The sequence below is a fragment of the Aspergillus undulatus genome (genome assembly GCF_047715775.1).
Source record: "Aspergillus undulatus strain CBS 261.88 unplaced genomic scaffold BDV17scaffold_8, whole genome shotgun sequence".
Taxonomy (NCBI): domain Eukaryota; kingdom Fungi; phylum Ascomycota; class Eurotiomycetes; order Eurotiales; family Aspergillaceae; genus Aspergillus; species Aspergillus undulatus.
In genome coordinates, this window is record NW_027396612.1 from 333,072 (window position 1) to 358,543 (window position 25,472).

Consider the following 25,472-nt stretch of genomic DNA (forward strand, 5'->3'; position numbering starts at 1 on the left):
ACGACAGCGACGAGTACGTGAGGCGGGCGGCTGTTGAAGCCTTAGGCAAACAATCTCCCTGGCCAGCCGAGACCCTCTCGGCGGTCATGTGCCAGTTAGACGACAGCGACGAGTACGTGAGGTGGGCGGCTGTTGAAGCCTTAGACAGCCAATCTCCCTGGCCGCCCGAGATCTTCTCGGCGGTTATAGGCCGGTTAGACGACAGCTACTATTATGTGAGGCGGGCGGCTGTTGAAGCCTTAGGCAACCAATCTCCCTGGTCGCCCGAGATCCTCTCGGCCGTCATGTGCCGGTTAGACGACATGGGCTGGTTAGACGACAGCGACGAGGATGTGGCGTCAAGACTAGAAGTTCTCTTGTGGAAACACCATGATTTCCCCTCCCTTTTCTTACATTTGCATTCTGATGCTGCTGCCTCAGCGTTATGCAGAATCTGGGCCCGAAAAAGTATACAAGAAACGTTTGTCTGCTACGTGAGGGATGGAAACATATATTTTGAGATGCCAGATGGGCGAAAGGCACTCTCTTCATCTTGGAAAGATATCCAGCTTCTCAAGCATATATTGCGGGCTGCTACACTCAACAGCCTGATTTTATGGTTTATTTACGAAGATGGGACTCCATTTAGAGACTAATTAAATTATATTCTTTTCTATTTTCAATTATCTTTAGCAAAAGAGGCTCGGGGAGCGCAGCTAAATTTATGCTAAATATCATTGCCACCATTGCGTAGATGATTCCTGGTTGATGTCGATGAACTTGCATCATATCTTATTGATCGCCAGACCAGAGTTCCAGAAATTTTCTTCCGCGCTTTGCTATCTTCTACCCACAGTATCCATACACCATTCTAGGAAAGTATCAAATCCTTGGTCAGGGATGTCGACGTAGACTTGCTAATAATGTTTGATAAAAGCTTTTGGCTCAACAAAAAGCTCTTCAATGGTATTTGAGTCTGGCGAGTACAGAGGTAACTAAACGAGCAGGACCTCTGCTTGTGAGCACATATGCTCAATCCTCTTGGAACGGTGAAAAGAGGCGTTACAGTATCCATGACAAGAACAGATTTGGCTCCAGCCATCAACATCAGCTTGATGCAAAGGCAAGATTCTGTAGCACGCAGGAAGTGACTGTTGTGAAGAAGAGTTGGGTACTCAAAGTCTACTTAGGATATTTCTTGAATTTAGTATGCCTTGCATTTACTGCCAAACTAGCGAATGCTGTCAATGTGGCCGTAGAAGTTTGGGACAAATCCCCGCTCGCAGACGCCGTTCTCGAAGATTTTTATAGGTGTTTAGTTCGCAGCGGAATCGGTTCCGGTCTCGATCATTCTCGGCAAATCCTGGATCCCTGTTGTCGTGAAACTGAGTTGTCACCAACAAAAAACGAGCATCAGCTGCGGAAGTGAATCGCTAGACTGCGGAATCTGACTACTGATTAGCGCCGCAGTCGCGCTCGCTGCAGCGGAAACTCGAGATAATTGGCCCTGCGTTCCAGGGGCCTGAATGGAGCGGGGTTGCTGCTGCGGTAAGATGATTACTCTGAGTGTGCACAACGCGCTCTTATCTCCCCCCTGGCCTCTCCCCAGCCTTTCTTCTCCAACCCCAGAGAGGTCTACTCAGACAAGGCTAGAAAGCAAGGTTGACCACAAGAGTGAAAGACTTTATGGAGAAAATGGAAGGGTGCCGAGAATCCTTGAAGCGGAACAGTGCGCTCTCCTTCCCTTCCAGTAGCACAAAGGGGCTGTACAACCTCAAAGAGGTGTAAGCCATGCTAACAATTCTTTCAAGGCCAGGAGCGGACTTAGGAGACTATGAGTCGACAGATGATGGCTTTGGATTCAATGGATTTGACGACTCTGAGGAAGAAGAATGGTGGAGGGAAGATGAGAGCGAAGATTTGGATTGTGAACAGAACATTGAAGAGCACGAGTATACCATCTCCGGCGACACGGCACGAACGGTGAAGATTCGGCTCTTCTTGACCGATGAGGGCATGAACCAGTCCAGGTGGATGAAGAACTTTGTCGTTGAATGCACTTCCGATGGTGTAGCTGTCGCCACTGCTCGAGCCAGGTATATTGATCGAGAGGGCATGCGCTTTGAATTCTGGGAAAAGATGGAGGCGCTTAGCTCGGAATCATGCGCAGTGGCCTTCCAAGTCTTTGATCGATATGGGACAGCCAAGACCAAGTATAAGGGTCATCCGGTGCAAAGAGGAACTGGTGTATGGGGAAACGAGCTTGACCATGGCCCTCTTTTCATCATTGAGGAGCTTCATGTTGCAGCGCTTGATCTACGCCAGAAAGGGTTGGGGCAGAAAATTGTGTCTTTACTATTGAACAAAGCCAAACAGTTCTCCCTAGATGAAAAGGGAGATGGCGAAAACCAAGATCTTGTCTACGGTTCCAATAAGGCTTTTGAGCAAGCATGGACTCTACATGCCCTGGTAAGTCCTGGAATACTAACAGCTGATATCAAATCGCAGTTAGTAGGCAAGTCCGCAAAAGAACGCTTGATGATACAGGCTCGAGCTCAATTCGTCGCTACTTACTTTTGGCGAGCGTGCGGTTTCCGCCGATATGGAGCATCTCGTTGTTTTGCATTTTCATTTGATTCCCAACATCAATCTTGCGTCCTTGGTGCGGCTTCCGATTTTGACCCGCGTAGGAGACGATGCTGGAGATCTCGAAGACGAAGAGCTCCATGAGACTGCTACGTCCACTGAGATAAAGAAAATAAAAATGGAGAGACTTCGCGACACTTTGCTGCTACATCATGCAGCTCTTACTCTGGAAGACAATGAGCTCAAAGCTTTTTTCCTGACCCATGCTGATGACGATATTGGCTGGGCTCGAGTGACTACCTCTGAAGCCACACTTCTGCATCTAACAGCTTGCGAGCTCAAGCCCCTGAGTACTCAGTGGCTACTTGAGAGTGTCCCCAACGCGGACTCCTGGAAGACGGCTCGGGATATTAATGGGTACACCCCGCTTGAAGCATTGCAGGAGAATTTAGAGACCATGCGAACACAAAAGGAAGTTGGATTAAGGGTTTCGAACCTATCAGACCACTTTAGAGGATACCCCGATACCGCAGTGTCCTGTCTCTCCTTGCTATCCGGACCGGATATTTTATGGCTTAACGACAAATGCCTCCGATACGGGTGTACATGCGGAGAGTGCCTGGAAGGGTTTCTATCTGCCCGAATGACGAGAACTTTGGTCTTTCACGGCGAGACTAAGTATGACCTTATTCAGGAAGAAATCGATGATGGCAGCTATTGGGTAATGGACAATGATTACATCCTTGTGCACCTTGATCCTGATATGCGAAAGAACCTCAAAACCAACAAGTCACTTTGAAAAGGCTTCGTGAATATCTTCCGAATCGTCGTGGAGTGTCTCGAGGCGAAAAGAGTTCGTACCGCGGAAAATCTCGAGTGGTGCTGTAACAATCGAAGCGAGTGGCCACCAGATACCAAGAACTACCTGCGACGCGCTGGGACGCAGATGGGCTGTCGGGCAGTGCTTCGCTATATGTTCGACGCTGCTAAGGAAGAGGATGAGAAAGCAGGTGATGGACAGTGCCAACTCATACTGAAGGAGGAATGGTCACAGCTACCAACTTGCAGAAACGATCATGAGTTTGAATTTGTTGCCAGGGCTTGTGGTTATGGTGGGGATGATTTCATTTCGTTACCATGCTGGTAGATCAAATAGTTTCTATCAGCTAGATGCGCAAGACATTTTCTTCAGCTGCATGAATGAGCAATGACTGCAATTTCCTGAAACCTCTACTCTCAGAATTCGTTATCCTCTTCAGTGAGCATGAACAGAATGTCAGAACGACAAGACGAATGACAGCCAATCAAGCTGCTGTGCCGCAGCTAGAGTGTGACAACAGCGGAGAAACTACGGACCGAATATGTCATATCGGGTGATATGATGACTAGGACAGAGTGGGACTAGTGCCATACTGGGCGGTATGAGAAGAGTATAACCGGGACATACCCAACAGTTTGACAGGATAAGATGGGCAAGGTATCAAAGACGCTTATTACCATATATCTAGTTCTGTTCTCCGCGTCGCACTTCCAGAATTATCCTGACCGCAAGTTAGTCAACACAGTCAACACACTGCATTCATCCTCACGGAACCTGCTTCTGGCCCACTTGCTCGATACCATAGGCTACTCGCAAATACAAATATCAACAATGCCTCTTGCGCAGCACTCCAACGTCTAATCCTCACGTAACTCAGAATAATAGTTAAATAGCATAGCTGGCCTGTATTGGTGGCCCTGTTTTGGTTGCCTGGCATTTTGCAAATGACATACAGCACGTGATTAGCCTGGATTGGCATGCGTTTGGGCCCTTTAAAACCTGTCAGCCCCGCGTATAGCCTTTTCTCTTGGAAAACAAACTGACAACTTCAGATATTCGGAGGGATGCCAGTATATCATGGCTACTCTTATCAATGGCGTCGTGATAGAAATGGGACTAGAGAACCGTCGGAACAGTTCAAGTGCTCAGTGTGTTCAAAAACGTTCTCGACCAGGTTCTCTCGTGGAAGACATCTTGAAACACGTTCGTGCAACACTATCCCATCGAATAATTATTTACTAATATATTTCGGCTCTAGATGGACCAAAATTACACCACTGTCCACATTGCAACCGTGCTTTCAAGCAGCAGCGCAATGTTTCTGTTCATCTGAAAAAGGGTCGCTGTAAAATGCACGGTGCAACGAGGGTGGAACAGGACAAAAATTGTGTTATTGAGTCAGATCTCGCCTTGGTCAGACAGTCTTCAAATCAGTGCGTCACTAAAGAGCTGCAATTCGCTGGTAGCCCACCCAACGATCCTCACTGTTTAGCTAAAACACAAGAAGACTTAGCGACAGACCAAAGCCGTATGTATAAACTGCCACGCTGAGCTTGCTATCAGTAACACATGCCTTATCAGAACTTCAATCCACCTTTCACACGAATACCTCATATCGTACAAGCGGTGGAGCCTTTTCATCAACAAATAGAGATTCCAGCTTGCAACTATCATATGGCATCTCAGACTTGCGCCCACATTCTAGCGCACTCGTTTTGATGAACGAGCAAAATCAGAGTCTTGATGGCGCAACGACCAATGGAAAGCTCATGGTGAATGATTCGTATACCGGACAGCCGCTTCCAGGGAATTGCCCCAGAAACATATTGCCTCAAACTCCATTGCAATGCATTCAGCATGCAAGTAACACTTTGACCCAGGACATCCACCAACTTGAAATGGGGTTCTCTACTATCGATGCATTCACAACTTCAAATCTATTATTCCAGAGCAATCATCAGCAAACCACTCGCCAAGAACATGATAAGAATGCCCCATTTTTACTCCACCCGAATACCCCGCATCCAAACAGCATGGCTTGCGAGATGCAATTCGGGCCTCCAAACATACCCTCTCTAAGACAACCCGCGGAAGCGATTGGCGAGGACGCGCCGGCATTAGATCAGCATTGTCCAGGAGGGTCTAGAGGTAACATGTTACATTTGAATCATTACCAGACATGCTTGCCACTTGTGAATCACTCGGGGCATAATCATAATATTCCGACAGCAGATAATTTGGCTTTCAGCACGTCCCAGCCAAATCAGTTCTCTTTACAAAGCTTGGAACTTTGCGACTATCCTATATATGCTGCAAATGCCAGACATTGTAAGTTATCCGCACTGGGAATACCTTATGCTTGAGAGAAGCTCATGGTAGACTTTGACCTAGCGGACGAGATTATACCGGCAATGAGCTCCTGCAACACGCTAGCAGAATGCGATGAACCAACCTTCTTACCACCTTTGGACGTCGACGAATTGGACTATCTAGCAGCATTTGATACAGATGCTCTTGAATTCCTAGCAGCTCTCGACGTTGATAATAACGCGTGGGGTTAGGTTTAGCAACAATTCTTCTACTGCCAGCAAGCAACATAGGTAAAATTTCACCCTTCAGCACCTAGATTTCCACCAGAAAGCGTCAGAAAATCCATTCCGGGGCTAACGTAGCATGTTCCCGTGATTATAACCATATCTCCCGCTTTCAACTGAACTGAATCTCCATCCCTTCGCTCTCCGATCGTCGGAATCCGTTCCGTGTGCAATCCCAGAACATACAGATCTAAGCGGCCAGTGGATGCGTACAACTGAGGATACCCAGGACCAGACACGCGGAATATGCGGCTGCGCTTCGGCTCTATTTGCTGAAGGTTGGTGTTAGTATTTCAGATTTTGGCCGGTTTATCATGGAGTCGAGGCCTACTTTGATATCTCTCAAGCCCTTTGTCCGTTTATATATCTCGTCTTCATCCTCCAGTTCGTAGAAACCCTGGTCCCGTCTGTGGAATTTATCAGTGTCGTTGGTCCAAGCGTGGAGTCTTTGGAGCTCTTCAATGACCTCAGTCGGCTGAGGTATAACCCGAAGATGATCAACTCCGCTCATCCCACTGTGTTCGTATTCATAGGATTGCGCTGCAGTCCCAAGTAAAACCAGTCGAAGTCTTGCAAAACGGAATTTGTGGAGATTTACTCACCCGGGTCTCGTGGCAGAAGAGGGGCATTTTGAGAGACAAATATATCACGTGAGAGGAAGTCAAAGAATGTACTAACCCGAAAATAGCACTAGTAACTTCCTTAAACCCTGTTGCTGCCCGAGGGCTAAGAAGCTGGGTTAAGGACAAATCTGAATAACAGGTAACTGATCTGGCTGAGGATCCATATTGTATATTGCTGAAATAACTGAAGTAATTTCTTTTCTCCTCATTAATCCAAAGAAGCCCCGAAAGAGAAAATGGTTGGTGCAAGTTACCAAGTGGCCCGGTTGAGCAGAGAACTTATTAAGAGGATGTAAAGGGCTTTAGTATTCTATCATAGAATCCCAATTTGCCCGGGTCGATGTAGACCTTCATTGCATGCGCAAGTCCCTGTACGTCAGGATTGAGAAGAATCTCAGATAGCTTGCCATCTTTCTTCAACCTTTCCTCCCATTGCTGGACATAGTTGGCATACTGAACCCTCTCCTCAAGACGACGCTTCGTGTCTGCATCCTTGGGTCGCCCATTCTCATCATAATTTCTTGGGTCATCCATAGCCGGCGCCACGATACCTAAAAATAAAGGTGGCTCAACCATTTCCCATGGCACCGTGCACGTGCCTTCCCAGTCGATCACACCTAGGACTTCGAAAGACGGATTAACGATGATGTTACTATGGTAGAAGTCTGGGTGGTACACCGGGAAAGGACCAGTATCATTAGCCGAAATGTTGCCCGCGATCTCGTGTAACAGGCTGGGAAAGGTGTGGATGGAGCTTAGGATCTCTTCTACCGGGCCGCTGCTCATTCGGCTTCTGATATCGTTTTCGGTCGAGGGAAATTTCACGTACTTTGCCCACGCCTTGAAAAAGTCGGTTGCTGTCGAGAACGGTCCTCCCAACTTCGGAAGCGGCCCAACGTCAAAGGAACCATCAGCCCGCCGAGTGATAGTACCAATTTTTGGCATTCTCACTGAAGTAATTTCCACCTTTAGAACAATTCAGTATAGATCTCGGATATTGTTGAGCATGCATACCTGAATCCTTGCAACTTCCGCAAAGAAGGTCTCAATTCTCTCGCGAGGAACCTGACCCCGATGAACTTCATAACCTCCATCGGCATCCATAGCAGAACAACCCGGCAAAAACTCCATGAGTGTAAACGCCGCCCGGGCTATGTTATCGTCGTCGACTTTGTAGCCAAAAATCTTTGGAATTGGGACGCTCGTTCGTGCTCGAATAAGTTCCATTGCATCTATCTCAGCCTGGGCGACACGTGTCGTGGCTGGTGTTGACGGCTCTAGTTGAACTCTAGCAATCCAGGAAGTATCCCCAAAGCTCAGAAGCCTGATAAGGTGGATACCACCAATTGTGCACTCGTCGAGCAGTTTGCATGGACGGTTAGAGTTTTGAGAGGAGGCATACTGGAGTAGTGCTTCCCAGTTGACTCGTTCAATGCAAGCATCCTTCAGCTGTTGCATAGCATGGTTCTGGGCGTAATACTTTTCTGTTTTCCAATGAAGAGTGGAAGAGATTTCAGTTGGCATGGTTGAAAACAAGAGTAAGGTGAAAGTTAGGTCGTGTTGTCCACATGCCGGGGCTACTCTCTGTATTTGTTGTTACGCATTGGTCCGTGCGTCAAATACTTCGCGTAGACTGTAACGCAAAACATCAAAAGCAGGTAGTAAGTTACGCCGCCATCAAGAAGTAAATCTGATATATGAATCTCTCATCTGGGATATTTACAAGAACTGAGAAAGGGAAGAGCAATGCTTCAAAGTATTCATTCTTCATCAACTACAGAATCATACTAGCTTTAATCCCACCCTGTCTGTCCCAGCCCGAGTCCAACTCAAACCTCTCCATTGTTGTTCAAATGCAGAATGATGGCTGTTGTTGGCTGTTGTCATCTCACTGAGCACGTCAGTCAATAATGCTCTCCATCGAACCAAAGCGGCAGCTTCTCAAGTACCTTGTTTGTGTCATTCTGCGGGCGGACCGTTCCACATTTGGGGCAAGCTTCGCCGCGACGAATGCCTGTTTGGCCGCATCCAAAAGTGGAGCATACCGCGTATTCACTGGACGCCATTTTCGCGATGGTTGATCTGGTGACTGTGAATAGTCTTGTAAGCAACAAATATGGAAGTTTACGGGAAGGAAGGCGAACTTCTCTTCGTTTCTTCTCGGCCTGCTACTCGTGGGCGTATAAAGATCAGGAAATCCGTGATTGAGATTCAAGAGAGATGGAGTCGTCGTGTAGTTTATTTATACCCTCCTAGTACAATAGCCAAAGCCCAAAGCGGTGCAATCATCAAGCTCTTTGAGTTGAGCCTCGGAGTGCAAAGCGGTGCAGCAGTCTAGCCTGTTTTGTATAAAAAAGTGGTGTAACTGGCTAACCTCCTTGGGCTGAGTCTGAATGAGCTGCAAAGCAGTGCAGCAGCCTAGTCCTTTTTGTGTAGAAAGCGGTGCAACTGGCTAGTCTTTTTGGGAGGAATCTGTATGGCGTGTAAAGCTGTATCGCGCCCAAGCCTGTTTCGCATAAAAAGTGGTGCAACTGGCTAACCTTTTTGAGCTGAGTCTGCAGAAGCTGCAAAGCAGTACAGCAACCTAGGTCTAGCCGCGTACAGAACGCTGCAGCATTTTAGTTCTTTTTCGTATAGAAAGCGGTGCAAGTGGCTAGACTCTTTGGGTTGGCCTCTGCTAGAGAAACGGACTTACTAATCAATATCCAGCACCTCGCTCGGCCTTCCATCTATGTATTCCTCTTACAATGTATATAGAGATCGAGGTTCCCCTTAGATCAGGGGAAGTCTCTAAACTCCTATACAGACCGTAGTTAGAAGATCAAGATCTTCAAATATATTCGTTCGTCGGAGACCTTGGTCACATGATTGGATTCGAGACTAGCCCCCAAAGAAACTCTAATCATATGAAACTTCTTTGTAAACTGTATTGGATGGTTATGTGGTTAATCCATTGGCTGCGGTCTTAGCGCCGCAGTGGTAGACAATGAGATTTTACTGGTCCCTCACTACCGCATGGTGGTGGATCTCTGCTGCGGAAGCTGACTCAGATTAGCGCCGCAGTCGCACTTGCTGCGGCAGGGGCCGGAAGGGAGTGGGGCTGCCGCTGCGGCAAGAACAGGGGGAGACCCTATGTTTAGACAGTCATATCGACAAGAACAGGGGGAGAGAGTCTGCCATGATCCGACGGAAATATATTCGCAGGTCTTGTGATCGGACTGGGTTTGAGATGACTGTCTTAGAAGGCATACCTTTCCATGAACTGATTCACATGTTGTACCGCCTCTTGTCTGGCTTTTGCTTTTGTGGAGTTCTTCACATGACTAATCTCCTCACAAGAGGAGCCTCTCAAGATTCTTACCCTCTCAAGAGAGCACTTCTGTATCATGCTTTCCAAGTTTGCTTGATTCATGTGATGCTCCAACTATGAGTAAAATAATATAAGAATCTACTTGTGGGCCAATACACGAGATAGCCTACATATGCCGGATAAGCACATAGGAGAAGCCTCTCGAGGAGTAAACTGCTCTAAGAGGTTCTCCTCAGGAGGATACGGTTCATGTTCCCAAGGACATCTTGGGTAGAGTCGCATATTGCTAAGTTCGACCTAGAAGAGTGCTCACAATTCTTCTGATGCCTCAGAAGGAGAACGGGATCGGCATCGGTTACGCTTAGGAGCAGACTCAACCTGTTCCTGGGTGTGGGAGACGTCCCCAGCCAACAACAGAAGCTGTCGGGCCTTGGTGAATCTCCCTTCGGCCGCCAGTTTTTTCTCTTCATACTCCGAAATCACAAAGATCTTATTATTGCCATCAACGGTCGCTGCGCGATAGCATTGAGCGGGGCTAAGGCTCTGTAGATTCCGATCGTATAGCGAATAATTCTTCCATGTATACTTCCTCGCAGCTCGTTCCACGGGCGATGGATCTGATGGGTCGACCCGGAAACAGTCCGAGTGCTTCCAGGCCCCCCGTTCAAAAGTCCAGAAGGATATTTCCACCTGTCCTGGCGGCATTAGCAAGCGTGGCCCAACTTCAGCAGTAGGTGGGTGCTGAGTAGGTTCTGGAATATCAGTCAGTGCTGAATGTAAGTCCGTGCCTGTCAGCTCCGCAGTCCCGGGCGGTAAAATTTGCCTTTCTGGAGCTGGAGCTGGTGGATTTGCGTTGAGGATACCAAGCTCGCCCTCAAGTCGTTCACGTTCCATCTCCTCCTCTAACCTTTCCTGCTCCTTCTCAGCCCTCATCAGTTGGTTCAAGTAAGCATCCGATGTCTGTTGCTGTCCATCCTGGTCATCACAGGGAGATCCAACCTCCAGACGCGGAGGCTGATCAATCTCCACTTGCTCTTGGATCTCACCATCTGGATTTGGAGCTTCTATCATCGATGTCTCCCCTACGTCCCGTTCCGGAGGGACTGCTTCTGGCAAGATCCTCGTGCAACGTTTATTGGTATTTTCGCCTTGGTCGGCGATTGAGCTCTGCGCGGGGTTTAGCGGGTTGGACACCGACGAAGATCCATTTGATGGTCCCCAAGGCGTTATTGCAAGATCTGCACCAGGGGGTTCCAGAGATGAGCGTCCCTGGTCAGACATATCCTGGTCCGAGGACTCCTCGCTCACCCATTCATACTCCATGGGCTCTGGGCTGCCTGCGCCAGCTGGGCGCTGCTGACGATGGAACTTCCGCTTCCGTCGTTTTTTCAGAATTCGTCGCTCCCTTCCTGCTCTAGATACCTGCTGGTGGTGCAGAGTTCGTCGCACCCTATCCTGTCGGAGCTGTACCTCCTGCTGCCCCTGTTGTGCTGGCTCGCTTGGCTCAGCCACGTGTGGAGCAGCTCTTTGATTGTTAGATGACCCAGCCTCCTCAACGAACAACGGAGACTGAGGGGCGTCCCCGCCAGGTTCTCCGGTCTGACAGTGGCCGGTGGGCCCAGGTTGTGCTGATTTGCCGAAGAAGGAAAAATAGACGCAACGGCGGACAAAAAAGGTAGTGACCGTGTCAGCAACCTCAGGATTGTCCATATGCAAATGGTCCAGGAAGAGCAACGGGCTATCTTGTTTATGGGATCCCATTCGTGGCATACCGCACCGAGCCCGAGGTTTCACGGTGATGTCTGCGAGAAGATCTTGACAAACTTCCGGTTGGTCTGGAACAGCAGCTGCAAAACAGTCGACAATCCGACTGACCAGGATATCGAACTGTTGGGCGTCATACCGGAAACGGTTAGGTTTCCTGGCCTGCAGCAGAGCCTCTCTCGCGATCTGATGATCTGGAGAACTGTTGATTATCGCCCCAATCTCCGGGGATCTGAACCCGAGCCGGTGTGCAAGTTCGGCCATCTCGTAGACTGCTCTTTTGTCGGCTATGACACGAGTAGGCTTTGCCAGCAGATCATCATCCTTTTTCGGGTCCGGCGGCATTAGAGGATAATGGCGCATTGCATACAACCACACCTGTACGTATCCCTTGTCGAGGCCCTCCGCGCGCGTCACACGCTCACGCCGAAAAGTGGACTCGGAAGTCTGAATAATGCTCTCCTCTTCAGAAGTTGGAGCAAACATTGAGCTCATGGTTTTCCACACAGAGTCAGCCGATGGGCCGAAGAGTCTCTTCACGCAATGGGCGCAGCTTTCCAAGTACTTGAAGTCTTCGAAAAACGTATATAAAGACGGAACCAGCCCATCAAAGCTTTCCAGTCGACTCCATATGGCCCTCCTTTCTCCATCGTTGAATCCAGCAAAAGCCTGGCCACCCAGGATCAACCCACGGGCAGTTTTGGCGTCGGTTCGGGATCTGCCTGGTGCCAGCAGCTGCAGAGTGTCGACTGTATCTAGATCTATCTTCTTCATCGAATCACGATCTGAGGCAACTAAGGATGACCAGAAGTCTTCAATATGGTCGAGGTAGGTGAGGATTTCCTTGTCGTGGTGAGCAAAGAAATCAACAGGACGGGAGAGAAGCTAAGATATCAACCCACTTCAATACAGCCGGTGGCGATCAACCGGTGAAGCATGCTGATTCGCATCCCATTTGGCCAAAGGCCAGGAATTGACAGTAGCCGATCGAAGGCCCGCCGGAGGCGACGGTTTCGTCTATTATCCAGCTGATCCAGGCGGTCCTGATTGCTGGGTGACAGCCGGACGAACCACCGCTCCCGAAAAGCTTCATTACCCTCACCCTCATACTGCCGGATCTTGCGGTATATTTCTCCATCGGTTGGCTTCTTCTGGTTGGCATATTCCTCTAGTAGGGAGGCCCTCAGTTCTTCACCAATATCTATGTAGACAGTCAGCCATATAGTACCAAAGATATCTCCCAGAAGACCTACCGTCCAGGTAAAGATCGATTGTCCACCAGCGGTCCGCTGGAGGAAGCACCTCGGCTCCTGCCTGCACACGGTGTCGTCCGTGAAGCGCTCGAAGCTGCCCAGCCGCGAATCTTAGTTCAGGAAACTGGGGCGGGTTATTAGTCAGCAGCGACTGTTGCGACACGTTTGCGTTCTGCAGCGCAACAGCAAGGTCTTGCCGAGAGACAATCGCGGGGACATGATTATCGACGTCCAGGCGGCGACATTGGTTCTTACGGAAAATCTCACGAAGTCGAGCTACGTTCTTGCTATCCAGATCCCGGGGCAACGGGGGTTCAAATTGAATCTGATTAATGCTGACCTTGGCTGTTCCTAGGTACTTCAGGCGCCGCTCTGTTGCCAGCCGGACTTCTCGCTCAGTGAATAGGGCTCGCCGCATTGCAGAAATGGAGTTCGGAACAACTGTCGATGGCTGCAGAACGATAACTTGGGCGAAGTCGGCTTCCTGACAAAGGATATAGGCGTTGGATGTGCCCACTCCACTGCGGTGGCGCCGCATCACTCCATCTCCTGTGTCCGAGCCCCCGCAGCGACCCTCAGACGACCGCAGCAGCTTAGCTTGGACAGATTTAAACGCCTCTCATTTGCATGGATCGCATTTCAGTCGAGATCACAGTTCAGTCGAATATGAATCCATCCACTTCCAAGCGGCCGGTCACTCAGATTCTAGTGGAAGGGCTTCCTTTGCTTAATGAGCCCTCGCCTGATGCTCAGGAAGTGGTATCAACTCCACCTGAGCCTAAGTCCGAGCTCACAGAGGGGCCCCATCCTACTACACGCCTGGCCAAGAGAAACGCTTCGCCGTCGCCCGCGGAGCGAAGTCGCAAGATCATTCGTGGCCAACCACGAGCCTTAGCTCTTCAGAAGATCAGCGAGGGGGAGAATACCGCGGATTCCGATCTTATTGAACGGAAGGAGTCTCCATGGGATACATTCGAGAAGATCTTCGAGTGTGATCTGGCTGGCACGGTTAGCGTATGCGTCAGGCGCTCCGGTCGCAGTGCTGTCTGGGCAGTGCGCCAGTATCCCAGCAAGCATGCAGACAGAATCCTGGAGATCCTCCGTTCATCCCGCCATAAAAATGTGGTCTCCGTTATGGAATGTTTCCAGACCTCCAATTCCCTATACACTCTCGGCAAGCACCACCCTCTTACCTTGGACCATGTTGTCGCATGCAAAGCGTTCCCAGACCAACGGCAGCTGGCTGCGATTATGTCTCAGGTTTGGCTTCAGTTCCACGCGGATATATAAGGTTGCTAATCATCTCCAGATTCTCGATGGACTGTCATATCTTATTAGCCAGAATCTTGAGCACACGTCCCTGAACTGTTCTAGTATCCTAATGAACCTTGACGGGGAAGTCCAGATCGGTATACCACTACTTGAGTCTTACCCAGATAGCCTCTGACAGATTTTTCCTAGCCCGGATTGATTGCTGCTCTTCCCGACCGCCGGGCAAAGTTCAAGCAAGCGACTTGGCCCCTGTCGGGCGGATAATGATGGAACTGATGCAGAAATATGTCAAGGATGATGGGGCGGTTGGTCTTGACAACTTCGATCGCTGGCGGACTAGCTCGGCCGCGATTGAATTTCTCTCCGCGACGACGTCTGTCAGCTCTATGGAGGAATTAAGAAAGGTTAGTGCTTCTTCCTCCTTTGGTTCCGAAACTCATGCGTCCTGTAGCAGCGGCTCTTGACAGAGATACGTTACGCTCCTGGGGATCTAATCGGTCTTGCATGGTTTGCCCTGATTTCCGCACGCACCTTTTACTCGTACACGCCTCCGTCAGATGGATGGCAATAAGACCAGCTGTCTGTCACATGGGCGCACTATTCTAGAAAGAAGTAGATATTTTATATCAAGAATATCTCCATGCTATAGTACGCAATGCAGATGAAAGCCTTAATCTGGCAAAGTCTATAGAGCCCCTCGTTTAAGTTTCATTTAGAAAAGCAAGGAACTCCTCCATCTTTTGCTTTGCAGAGCGTTTCGCATCCTCTATTGGCCAGGAACTCCCAGCCTGCAGACGCGCCAAGGCTTCTTGATCCTCTTCGCGCGCTAGGGCCAGCTTATCTGGGCCGATAAGGACAGCATTGGACCAGGCTTGCGAGAGTTCATCAGTGATCCGCCCAAGCATGATGGCTTTTGCTACGAACTGCAACGAGTGGAACATGCGGACAGTGCCTGGCCGAGTATTCCGTGACAATGTGGCGAGAGCATTTATCTGACCGTTCGTGAATGACTTGCTACGCCTGGAGATCTGAATTAGCTGGCTCCAGTAAGCCTGTCAGGGAACACACATGGTTTTTATTATATTGTCTTTCACAAACCAACTACCCACACCTAGTGTCGCTCCAACCTCCCACCACCAATGCCCTTCCCTGGCAAAAAAAGTGGTGATTTTATTCCGACGGCTTCGGGGGTTGTCTGATATGCGAGGATCATCTGTATATTCATCAAGAATGCAATCAAGAACAGAACTCGCGTCCGTCCTACCACTAGGGCGAGCACGGAATTTACCCGGGTGCCTGCAAAGTTCATAGTAATTGAGGCTAAAGAGGATGAGGGCAAATCGTGCCGCGAGAGGATGGATGAAGTCGTCTGCATCAAGGGCTCGAAGGTAGTTCACCGCTCCTTGTATACCTCTCCATACCAAAGGAAGTCCAAGCCCAGGAAGGTGGTTCCCTAGATTAGCCAGCCAGTGATCTAAAAATGAGTATAGACTTCCAACAAGATCGTAGGTACAGAAGCTGCGATGCACCTCAAGGACATCTTGGATCCGCTTGTCGTCAAGCGGCTGTCCTTTTTCGCCGAAAATAGGGTTCCGTAAGAATGGGAACACTATCGTACTGAAATCATTCGCGATCGGCGCCGTTTGTTGTTGGCTCAGGTACCCACTGGCTGGCCCCGGTGAGGCTATGTAACTGGGTAGAATGCCGGCATCATGGAACGTGAGTGGCTCATCTTCGGGAGGGGAGTTAACATAACCTTCAGAAGGAGAAGAGCCGCTATCAAGCTCAGGCAGTTGATCCACAGTAACCATGGTCTGGGCAGCATTAGACATGTCTAGAAGGATGTCAATCTCTTGGCCTGTGTTTGTTTCCAACGTATGCTTTATATCTGTCGGGCGCTCAGCCGCCGTGTGCACGGGGTATTTCAGAGAAAATGCTGCTCGTAGATTGCTTGTCGGCAGCACAGGATCTGTGGGAAGGAGGAGAGGTACGGCGTCCATGTTAGAATATCCTATTACAGATCCATAGTCAGAGAGGATAAACGTGGTAAGCAGGAGTAGGGCAAAAAAGCGTCTACCAGGAACATCATGCTCAAAAAGCTCCTTTTCCACTACAAAGCTTCTCACATACTCGAGAGCTGTGAGCCTTCTATAAATATCGGCCACCCGAAACCTCTCCAGATACCTCAACGTCTCAAAATCAATACCGAGCTCTTCAGCCAACTAGAATACAGTAAGGATCATCTGAGTGCACGGGCATCCACACTATCAGACTTACCTGGCCAAAGGCATCCTGATCCAAAACAACTCTACTCTCGTCAGGGCCAGGCCCCTAGGATACAGAATGAGTTACCGTAGAAGACCCAGGAAAAGCGAACGCACCACTAGCTCGAACGAGATCCAATATTCGTTCACACAACCAGACCTGGGTATTGGGAGACCGCTAGCTTCCCCAGTCCAGAAACTAGACCACCGAATAGCTCCTCCAGCCTCAAGCCGCCACATCAGATTGTCCCTTTGAAAGATAATCAGCCGACCAAGTAGTCGTAATCTCTTGCCAAAACCACGCATAAACTGGGCTGGTGTGAGAATAGGTCATAAAGGTAAAAATATTATTGATCCTTACATCAAAATACGCCGTATAATCTAAAGTGGTGACGGTCTTCCGATCGGGCTTCTTCACGAAAAATCAGCCAATGAAGAAAAGGGTACAGTGACAATTACCTGGACGCCGACCGCAAGAATATCCATTTAGGACGATCCGCCCACAATAACGATTGACAATAAGAGCGATGGAATAGAGGAAGGTAGAGAGAGGAAGTGCTAGGGGTCAAGGAAAAGAGGTTTGGTTGGCAATAGGTAAGGACACGGGATGGGAGAACGCCGAATGGGCAGAATAAATGGGAGCATGGTGGAAAGAGCGAGAAACCGATTAGTATTTATAGGCAAGAGGCGCGACAGTCAGTATGAGGGTTGTATGCGTGGTCAAAATGATCAAAATGGTTGAACAAGAGATGGTTTCCTGACGGGCGGGACTGATGGCTATGGCCTTTGAACAAGGGAATCCTTTGAACAAAGGACTCGAGTCTAGGCCGGCCGGTTCATCATTGCTCTTACAGATCCACCCAAGTTCCACTTCTCTCTACACATACTATCTCGCGACACTTTTTGGGATCGCAAAACCAAGCCCTCAACCTATCTGTGATAAAATGATTCTTATTGACTAGGACAAAGTTTGGGAGAGTGAACAATGGTAATCTAAAGTGCCGCTTTCCGAAACAATCCGGCATCTCTTCTCCATGTCTGACAATACTCTCAGTCCGCGCACGGCTGGTACTCCAGTTCAAAAAGGTTCATGCCCTGATGAAGGTGTCTCCGTACTGTCTTCCGTATGTGATCTCGCACTCCGTCGGCTGCGGACACTAGACAGGAATTTCAGCGCGTGGTCCATGAGGGTGTTGGAACGACTCACCCATCACCAATGTCTTGCCTTGCTTGTCCCGGATGTTAGGCAGCCTCTCAATCTGGTCGCCAGACGCCTCGACGGATACAATATTCTGATAATCTGGTGGCCCCTGGTAAAGACAGACCCGATCATGTTCGCCAAAAGGAAATCGGTTCGGCTCGAGGCCGTCCCTAACGTAGATCGAGATATGGAGAATCTAGAACCATGGTTGTGGTCAGCACCAGGTGCAGGGCCCCGGGATGAAATTTGGTACGAACATAGCCATTATCCATGATGTCGTCTTTCAGGAGGTTATTCAGCAGGGCCAGGGCTGCGGCCATCTCGCCAACAGACTTTACTTCCCACACCAAATGGAGTCGGCGGACCTGGACGGTGCAGGTATTATAACCATATATCATTTTCTTAAGGTATGGAATCGCCGCTGCGATCCCAAATCCACTGGTGACCACTAAGATGCTTTCATAATGACTGACATCGTCAATCATTCCATGGGGGCCGGTGAACAAGGCTAGGAAGGAAACCGAGCTTTCTTTCGCCGTGGGCGCGTAGCGAACAAGGTCAGCGGTCAAGCCATGGCGTGGCTGGAGGAGGAGCTCGATGGTATCCTGCCGATCACTAGACCACGATGCCACTGTAAAGGGGTGTGTCTGCATCCATGATGATAGACTGACTGACGGCATCCAGAGGTTGATGTACTGACCAGCTTCCACTTTCAAAGGCCGAGGCAGAAGAACACGGATATGGGCGGCTGTTACAACAGGACGCTCTTCCTTACTTGTTTGGGCGCTAAAGGTAACAACAGCCCTAGGGAGACCACGGCCGGCAAACAGCCCGTTGCGATAGAAGAGGGTCACTGTCTGTAAGAATAAGGTCAGTCCGAACATCCCCAGCGCAACCAGGAGATAAGTTTTCGAAGACCGGGCCCGAGTTGAAAGATGTCGCCAGATTCCGTAGACAAAGAGCACTGTGAAGATTTGGTGTCCTCGAAGAAAGATCTCATACGAGAATTGTCGAAGCCATGGAAGGGAAAGCAGAGACAGGACACCCAGTGAGGCAGTACCCTGTAACCTGTTAGTTACGCACTTGGTGTCGCAGAGATTGCATACAATGAGGGTAAAAAGGTTTTGCATTGAGCGAAGAGGGAAGCTAAATTGCTTGCCCTGGACCTCCATAACAATGTGAAATGCTACTAGGGCAACGGTCATCCAGCCAACCGCACGGTGAATCCGACGACAAGTCCGCCATGTAATGCCTACTAGGTCAGCGAGATAGCTTAGGTGGACGGCTGATAGAAGGAAAATCAGGTTGACTAGGGCCAGTTCTCCTGCCCGGCGACCAGCACCAGCCCAGGATTTTATCCTAAAAAAGATCAGGAGGATACTAATAGCAGCATAAGATATGTGAAAAAGGACACTGATTCGGGTCCATGGGCCCCAGAGCTGATGTCTATCAACAACAAAAGGGAGAGTTAGGTGCCGAGAAACTAGAATCGAAAAGAACTTTGACCAGCTGGAGAGATAAAGGAGAGTCCGCGTTAGGAAAAGAACAGCAAAAATACCGCCAGCGGTAATGGCATAAATCGCTACCACATCCATACTCTATCTGACCTCAAGACAGGCTGCCGGTGAAGCAAGGGAAGGATAGATGGGAGACACAGCGTGAAAATGTGGCTCTTTTATAATACAGGGTGACACGAGATGGCCTCACTGCGGCGCCATCTGGGGGAGGTGTGGGCTGCGGGCCCAAAAGACCAGAAACCTTAGCGCCTCCGCAGCGGTCCTCAATGCCCAAGGCCAAAGATTTAAGAGTCCCTGCATCCCCGATGCTGAGACTTCTGACTAGTTTCATCTGACAAGAAAAGCGAACAATGTGTAAGGAATCACCATGGGTAAAAAAGCGTCATTCCGAGAGCGCTCGAGCAAAGGCGCAACAGAGACTCAGACGGAGGAAAAGTCTATTCAAGAAAGCAGCAGAATTTAGTCTGGAGTGCGAGTCCGATGTCATTGTGGCTGTTCGAATCCAGAAATCTGGCCAGATATATATGTTTGAGTCATCCGCAGAGACACGATTGCTGAGTACACTGTCGAACTTAGTAGGGCCCATCAGGGTATTCTTATCTTGTCAATGCTTACCACTATTAGGAGACATACTATCCGCGCCCCATCCAGGAAGCACTGGAGGATGTTATCCCTGACATTGGAAAGCGCTCATCTTTAGACCCTACTGACAAACCCGCGTCAACTGGCGGTGGAGGATGCAAGACATAGCCTGGAATAAACATTATCCTTTCATTTCCATTTAAAGACTTTTGCCCTGTGGAGATAGGTGAGGATTAGACCAATCTCTGCCGAAAATGTACAGTGGGAAGCGCCTTCAGCTTCCCATCAGAAGACAAAGAATGCTTGTCCTGAACCCTAATGCGCCAAGACACACTAAGCCTATATTGATTTAGAGCGCTATGGGCTTCGTTTCGAGACGAAATGATACAATACCAGACAGGTGATTTCAATCACGTGGGCTGTAAAATGACTGAAACAAATTAAATATGCCATGCAAGAAGTATGACGTAACCGAGATCGTAACCAGGATCTAATGCGAGACCTACAGATCTGTCACCGAACAAGGACAGGACCTTATTTGAAAGGCTTTATCAAGACCTTGCAGCGACTTTCCATACTTTTTAGTTTATATTCGTCAATTATTCACTAAGCCTCCTTAACCGGCTCCAAATAGTTGATAAATATGCAGAAACCAAACTAAACAGTACATGAACTCGACTAGAGGGACAGGATTCTGATTAAGTGGACGCTGTTATGCCAGATTGCCCTTGTTCCTGGACCGCGAAACGCAGCAGCTCCACGAATGTTTCAAAGGCTTCCGGCGCGAGACTTTCCAGGGTGCTTAGAGTCTGGGCATACTCCACTATCGCAGTAGCCACATCATCCAGCATTCGCACTGGAAATGGCATGGCATGTTCGGAGGTTGTTTTGAACATGGTCTCGACAACTTCCCTCTTGGACAACGACGGGTCAGGCTCCAAACCAACGCTGGACAGCTGCTGTTTGATCTTGACATATGCTGTTTCAACTTCAGGATCGGTTGCACGGCTAAGGAACTCAAAGTTTTCCACCACCGTTTGTACCATATAGTTTCCACAATAGCCGCCGGCGATGCCAAAAAGCACTGTGGTCGCAATTCCCAGCGGCCCAGGCACTTTCATTCCTATTTGAGCCCCCATCTTGGCACCGGCCATTGATGCCACTGTACCGACAACATTCAAACCAATGTCCTTGCAAAACCTTTCCAGGTCGCCGGTTTGTGCAAAGCTGACGGCTTGAAAAGCGGTGCCGACGAGGATTCCCACCACCATACCGTTACCGAAAAACTTATGATCGATATACTTCGAAAGTCCCTCAACGACGCCCCCATGCAGAGCCCCCACAGTCACTTTCGTTACATACCCCTTGAAATCCCCATCCCAGAGCGTTTTTATATCAAATACCATGGTAAGAATTCCACTGGTAAGCATTCCGTTGACCGCTGCCTTCCGGGCAGCATGGCGCATCAGTGCACCCTTCATCGTGGGTTGAACCTTGGCGTTTTTTGGCGACATCTCTGCAGCCGTCTTAGGGAGTCCGAGCTTATCGGATGTTTTGGCCATAGTATCCCACAATTTCGCTGCTTTTTCATCATTGATAGGTGCCCGAGAGGACGCGGATCGTGGGAAGATGTAGTCTGACAGGTCCCTTTTGTGTGGAATTCCCAGGAGAGCTTCTGTTCCGTCATTGTAGGTGTGAACACGCTCGTAGGACTCGATGCCTGGTTTAAAATCCTTGAAGATATCAACTTCCGCTCCAAACACTGTGCCGGAAGCTTTATCCTTCATCAACATTCGCGCAAGTTGTCCTTCAGGGCTTTCATAGACCGACTTCAACGCTATGACATCGCTGACGGAGACGGGTGCCGATGGAGAACGAAGAGCAGCATGAAATGATGGTTGTTGATACACACTTCGAAACGCCGCTTTAATTCGATCCTGTGATAGCAGACTTATGAACTTGAGTGCGTCTGACTTTAATTGGGATTCACCCATTCTGGCACGAGTAATCGACTTTCAAATGCTGGCCTAACTGTAATATTTGTCAATGATAGCATATAAATCGCTCAATGGACGAATGCTATAGTGTTCAGCGAAGAGACATGAGTTTGCAACAGCTTGCCTTGGGAGCCTTTTGATCAAATCTCAATCAAACTGTTTCACGTGGATGATGCGGGGTTGGGTAAGTGATTTTGGTGCCCAACGCACCGCTTCCGCGCTATAGCTGGGTACTGGCTTCAGCTGGCAATGCTCTGAGCATTAGTTGTATAGAATACATGTGAATAATAGCCTTGATTCAACAATTAGGTGTACTGTGAGTCTGTGTACAAGATCAAAAGTAATGACTCCACTAAAAGTGGGTCTGTTAGCGTACATGCGTTTCTCGTCTCCACTTAAGTCACGCGCGAAAATGCTCCCAGAAAGCTCGTGGACTTGAGTCTTAAAGTCTAGGCTTAAGATTGCTCCCGTTCTAACGAGACTCGAACAAGACTTAGTCACCTATGCACTCATCACGAACTTCACAAAGCTTCGACGGAGGAGCTTGAGATTTGCGTTATTTATCCCTACATACAGCACCAGAGCTCTGAGGGAGCTTGGAATGTTTTATGTTACAGTACACAGATTGGCTGCTAAGTTGGACAACCTACCTGCAGACTAAGCATATCAAGTTCTCGTCATCTGGCCTACCATATCCTCCACCCGTCTTTAGTCCTTAGAGACCACAGCACATGAGTTAAAACGGACCCTACACAAATCCCAGCCATACAAACCATACCGCGATGTTGGATCTCAAAGACAGGATGATTGTTGAATATGAGGAGCGAAGGGACAAGACGCATAAAGCGGTTGATGATGTCGAGGCGAATGTTGAAGGGCAGCCGTGGTGCGTACCATTTGAGTATGTTTCATTGTGGTTAACAATTGCTTATGAATCTTTATAGTCCTTCATGTCGAAAAAACATTACAAAATGGTGCTTTATTCAGAATTCCTTTGACTAGTGCCTTACGCACTCGCTATATCAACTGAAAATCACGGAGAGGCCACGGCGCGTCTACTAAGCCAGTCAAAAGATAGCAGCGACAATATAGTTGTCAGAGAGTCTACAATGGTCGTTAGGAAGTGCGGTTCCCCAGATGCAGGTGCCGACTGTGATGTCATCTGTTGCGGTGAGTTAAAGCACTCCCACCGGGCGACTGTACCTAACATGACTAAACATATCAGAATACTCGTACGATGAATGGGAGGAAGAACGCACGGAGTGGATGGCCGAGCAAATGCGCAGGAGAAGCCCATAAATCAGTGACGAGCTGCAACCAGGATGTTCAGGCGTGTTTCTAAAAGGTGGTGGACCGGGTACGTAGCAGCTAGCGATCGCTTTTGGGCTGAACTGTCACAATTTCAATCACGCTGGGATCTGGGTTGGATGAGGTCCCAGTTTGTTATTGCTATATAGGTATATGCGAGCTCTGTCACAGGGAAAGATTTTTAACTCTTAATGACAACATCTCCTCTAACGAGAATTTTGCATCAAAATCATTGTCACCTACGTTCGTTAGCGAATGTTAGATATAGAAGCTTGACCACGCACCAATACTGTACCACAAATATCGCAAGCATTCCGGAGAAAGGGCACGGAGATATAAAACTCAATACACTCAGCTGGAATCCATCTGTAGGCAACCTAGCGATTAGAGTTCGCATACCGCAAAGCAATTGGTTGGTGTGCCGTTCGAAGATCCGTGTCAAGTGACCTTGCTAACGCCCATCTTCGATTCGCGAATGATACTTTCTTTAAATCCGGGATCTTCTCCGCCATGGAAGACCAAGACGCCTAAATATTTTTACGCACCCTATTCACCTGACTGTGATGGTCACTAGACTAACCTGCGCGGTCAGAAATCTCTGTTTGGAGAAGAACGAGTTCGATACTATCTAGGAGAAAGGGAACCTGGGCGTATTATGGACCTTAGTCAGCACAGCCAGATGTGACCGCGGTTAGCAGTTAATCCGAACCCGAAACCAACTTGTCAGCTCCGCCAACCTTTACCCATTCACTCCACACAATAATGGAGGAATGCAACGGTGTTTAATGCTTGCTGGCAAGCAGCCTGCGTATCCAGTCAGTAATAATAATGGCCCATCCACCTCGAATTCGGCGGCACCGTTCATCCCTAGAAGGAGTTATCGTTCCTTCATCACAACCTTTGCCCCCCGAAGAGCGTGACCTCGCGATCCGAATTTTTGACGAGATTACTCTGCACTTTGAGCGTTCCCAGGAAACTGACAGCGGTTATAAACCGATCACTCTTATCAGACTCATGAAACACGAAGTCTCAGAGACAGACGAATTCTTGAGCTTCTTTTTCTCCTTTACCGGGCAAGATCTACTTGACGAGGAGGATGGAGGAATCGGTCTTGATCGAATCTTATTACACCTTGCTGGTTTTTCTAACTGGTCAGCTGAAGAGCAAGGCACTTTAAGCGAAAGTCTCGTTACGTTTGCCAAGTATCTGATGGACAATTTCTTCCTACCCCGTAAGTTTCTAGACCAGGCGCGGGACGAAAAGTACTCACCATCCTTAGTAAAAGCATTAGCAGCTAAAACCCCTCAACCTACCCCTGCCTCCTCCCGGTCCAAACTGCACGAAATCGCCATTGGAACCCCTCAACGCGTTTCGAACCTTCGAAAAGACTGTCTTCGTCGTGACCGCCACCGATGTGTTATTAGTCGGAAATTCGATGCCCAAGAAGCCCAGAATCGATATAAGCGAGATGGGCGTGATGTGAAGGATGATGATGGCAAGTCACTACTACCAGAACGCGATATCATGGCGTATCTGGAAGTTGCGCATATAATGCCCCACTCCCTTAGGTCAATTACCAGCGGAGGGAGTGAAGGGAGACTTGTAAGTCGACATGATATGGCCAAGCTTTCAACCCTGCCTGACAGTAGTTTAGGCAGATCCGAAGCAAATTGCCCACCGAATCCTAACAATGTTCAATCCTAGCGCCATCCACTTAATTGATGGCGTTGATATTGACCGACCGATGAACGCATTAACCTTAACACACGACCTTCATAAGTTATTCGGTAACTCTGAAATTGCATTCGAGCCGGTTGACTCCCAACCGCACACCTACAGAATTAACTACATAGATTCAGACCGCATGGGCCGGGTCGAAAAGCTCCCCGTCACTGTTAGCCTCTTCATTACACCCAATCGGGATGTAGAGCCGCCTTCGCCTGAACTTCTTAGAATCCATGGTGCTATTGGACGCATCCTCCATCTCAGTGCCGCTGGCGAGTATATCGATGAGTTCATTAGAGATCTAGAAGAGATGGAGAGTGGTGAAGTGATGCAGAACGGAACTACTCGTCTTGATGATTATGTTCGGTTTAGGCTTGGAGAGATGTCTGTTCATTAGAACAATACCAAATGCTTGATTTTTGACTCGAGAGCATCGAGCTCCACTGCACTGTCCATAATGGCTTGGCGCTGCTTGATGCCTGGCAGCCTGGGGCAGGCATTCAACTAAATCGGCTGACATATGCTGTTTGATGTGTTTGCATCTCCACGTAAGCTCAGTCTGAGACGACATCATTCCAATATCCGTCTTATCCAGGTACTTCATCAAGATGGCACGGCAGCTGGAGCCCTGGCGGCGTACAAAGATCGTTCATATGATCCGTAGTAGAAGATTTACT

General features: G+C 48.9%; 12 protein-coding genes across 12 annotated transcripts; 7 read left to right on the forward strand and 5 right to left on the reverse strand.

The window, feature by feature from the left end:
• Positions 1-1,665: 1,665 nt before the first annotated feature.
• Positions 1,666-3,892, forward strand: BDV17DRAFT_279962 (uncharacterized protein; the record flags this gene model as incomplete). Its single annotated transcript, XM_073759806.1, has 6 exons — positions 1,666-1,708; positions 1,796-2,448; positions 2,488-2,665; positions 2,700-3,354; positions 3,418-3,708; positions 3,889-3,892. The coding sequence occupies 6 exons, from the start codon at positions 1,666-1,668 to the stop codon at positions 3,890-3,892; spliced, it is 1,824 nt and encodes a 607-aa protein (XP_073618700.1).
• A 454-nt stretch (positions 3,893-4,346) lies between these two features.
• On the forward strand, positions 4,347-6,611 carry BDV17DRAFT_255485 (uncharacterized protein). Its single transcript, XM_073756938.1, has 6 exons — positions 4,347-4,386; positions 4,438-4,588; positions 4,644-4,913; positions 4,967-5,713; positions 5,777-6,251; positions 6,311-6,611. Exons 1-5 carry the CDS (start codon positions 4,363-4,365, stop codon positions 5,944-5,946), a joined length of 1,362 nt encoding a protein of 453 aa, XP_073618701.1. The 5' UTR covers positions 4,347-4,362; the 3' UTR covers positions 5,947-6,251; positions 6,311-6,611.
• Positions 6,612-6,752: 141 nt separating this feature from the next.
• On the reverse strand, positions 6,753-8,139 carry BDV17DRAFT_255487 (phosphotransferase family protein). The gene is made up of 2 exons (XM_073756939.1): positions 7,617-8,139; positions 6,753-7,568 (listed from the first exon to the last, which is right to left on the reverse strand). Exons 1-2 carry the CDS (start codon positions 8,124-8,126, stop codon positions 6,885-6,887), a joined length of 1,194 nt encoding a protein of 397 aa, XP_073618702.1. The 5' UTR covers positions 8,127-8,139; the 3' UTR covers positions 6,753-6,884.
• Positions 8,140-10,221: 2,082 nt separating this feature from the next.
• Positions 10,222-13,347, reverse strand: BDV17DRAFT_288450 (DUF3723 domain-containing protein; the record flags this gene model as incomplete). The annotated part of the gene is made up of 3 exons (XM_073761418.1): positions 10,222-12,519; positions 12,579-12,877; positions 12,930-13,347. 3 exons carry the CDS (start codon positions 13,345-13,347, stop codon positions 10,222-10,224), a joined length of 3,015 nt encoding a protein of 1,004 aa, XP_073618703.1.
• A 248-nt stretch (positions 13,348-13,595) lies between these two features.
• On the forward strand, positions 13,596-14,772 carry BDV17DRAFT_279965 (uncharacterized protein; the record flags this gene model as incomplete). The annotated part of the gene is made up of 4 exons (XM_073759807.1): positions 13,596-14,189; positions 14,239-14,338; positions 14,391-14,605; positions 14,656-14,772. The coding sequence occupies 4 exons, from the start codon at positions 13,596-13,598 to the stop codon at positions 14,770-14,772; spliced, it is 1,026 nt and encodes a 341-aa protein (XP_073618704.1).
• Positions 14,773-14,783: 11 nt separating this feature from the next.
• On the reverse strand, positions 14,784-16,880 carry BDV17DRAFT_227625 (uncharacterized protein). Its single transcript, XM_073755723.1, has 6 exons — positions 16,827-16,880; positions 16,583-16,774; positions 16,479-16,532; positions 16,279-16,423; positions 15,270-16,212; positions 14,784-15,221 (listed from the first exon to the last, which is right to left on the reverse strand). Exons 2-6 carry the CDS (start codon positions 16,769-16,771, stop codon positions 14,903-14,905), a joined length of 1,650 nt encoding a protein of 549 aa, XP_073618705.1. The 5' UTR covers positions 16,772-16,774; positions 16,827-16,880; the 3' UTR covers positions 14,784-14,902.
• Positions 16,881-17,355: 475 nt separating this feature from the next.
• On the reverse strand, positions 17,356-19,261 carry BDV17DRAFT_301491 (ferric reductase family protein; the record flags this gene model as incomplete). Its single annotated transcript, XM_073764268.1, has 4 exons — positions 17,356-17,622; positions 17,673-17,862; positions 17,924-18,727; positions 18,773-19,261. 4 exons carry the CDS (start codon positions 19,259-19,261, stop codon positions 17,516-17,518), a joined length of 1,590 nt encoding a protein of 529 aa, XP_073618706.1. The 3' UTR covers positions 17,356-17,515.
• A 131-nt stretch (positions 19,262-19,392) lies between these two features.
• On the forward strand, positions 19,393-19,860 carry BDV17DRAFT_301493 (uncharacterized protein; the record flags this gene model as incomplete). Its single annotated transcript, XM_073764269.1, has 1 exon — positions 19,393-19,860. Exon 1 carries the CDS (start codon positions 19,534-19,536, stop codon positions 19,858-19,860), a length of 327 nt encoding a protein of 108 aa, XP_073618707.1. The 5' UTR covers positions 19,393-19,533.
• A 426-nt stretch (positions 19,861-20,286) lies between these two features.
• BDV17DRAFT_255517 (uncharacterized protein) lies at positions 20,287-22,033 on the reverse strand. The gene is made up of 2 exons (XM_073756940.1): positions 21,278-22,033; positions 20,287-21,206 (listed from the first exon to the last, which is right to left on the reverse strand). The coding sequence occupies exons 1-2, from the start codon at positions 21,450-21,452 to the stop codon at positions 20,464-20,466; spliced, it is 918 nt and encodes a 305-aa protein (XP_073618708.1). The 5' UTR covers positions 21,453-22,033; the 3' UTR covers positions 20,287-20,463.
• A 511-nt stretch (positions 22,034-22,544) lies between these two features.
• On the forward strand, positions 22,545-23,061 carry BDV17DRAFT_279968 (uncharacterized protein; the record flags this gene model as incomplete). The annotated part of the gene is made up of 3 exons (XM_073759808.1): positions 22,545-22,667; positions 22,806-22,932; positions 22,988-23,061. The coding sequence occupies 3 exons, from the start codon at positions 22,545-22,547 to the stop codon at positions 23,059-23,061; spliced, it is 324 nt and encodes a 107-aa protein (XP_073618709.1).
• A 747-nt stretch (positions 23,062-23,808) lies between these two features.
• BDV17DRAFT_227681 (uncharacterized protein) lies at positions 23,809-24,837 on the forward strand. Its single transcript, XM_073755725.1, has 4 exons — positions 23,809-24,178; positions 24,233-24,301; positions 24,350-24,672; positions 24,729-24,837. Exons 1-4 carry the CDS (start codon positions 23,899-23,901, stop codon positions 24,756-24,758), a joined length of 702 nt encoding a protein of 233 aa, XP_073618710.1. The 5' UTR covers positions 23,809-23,898; the 3' UTR covers positions 24,759-24,837.
• Positions 24,719-25,297, forward strand: BDV17DRAFT_227678 (HNH endonuclease signature motif containing protein). The gene has a single exon (XM_073755724.1). It carries the CDS (start codon positions 24,761-24,763, stop codon positions 25,190-25,192), a length of 432 nt encoding a protein of 143 aa, XP_073618711.1. The 5' UTR covers positions 24,719-24,760; the 3' UTR covers positions 25,193-25,297.
• The last annotated feature ends 175 nt before the right edge of the window (positions 25,298-25,472 follow it).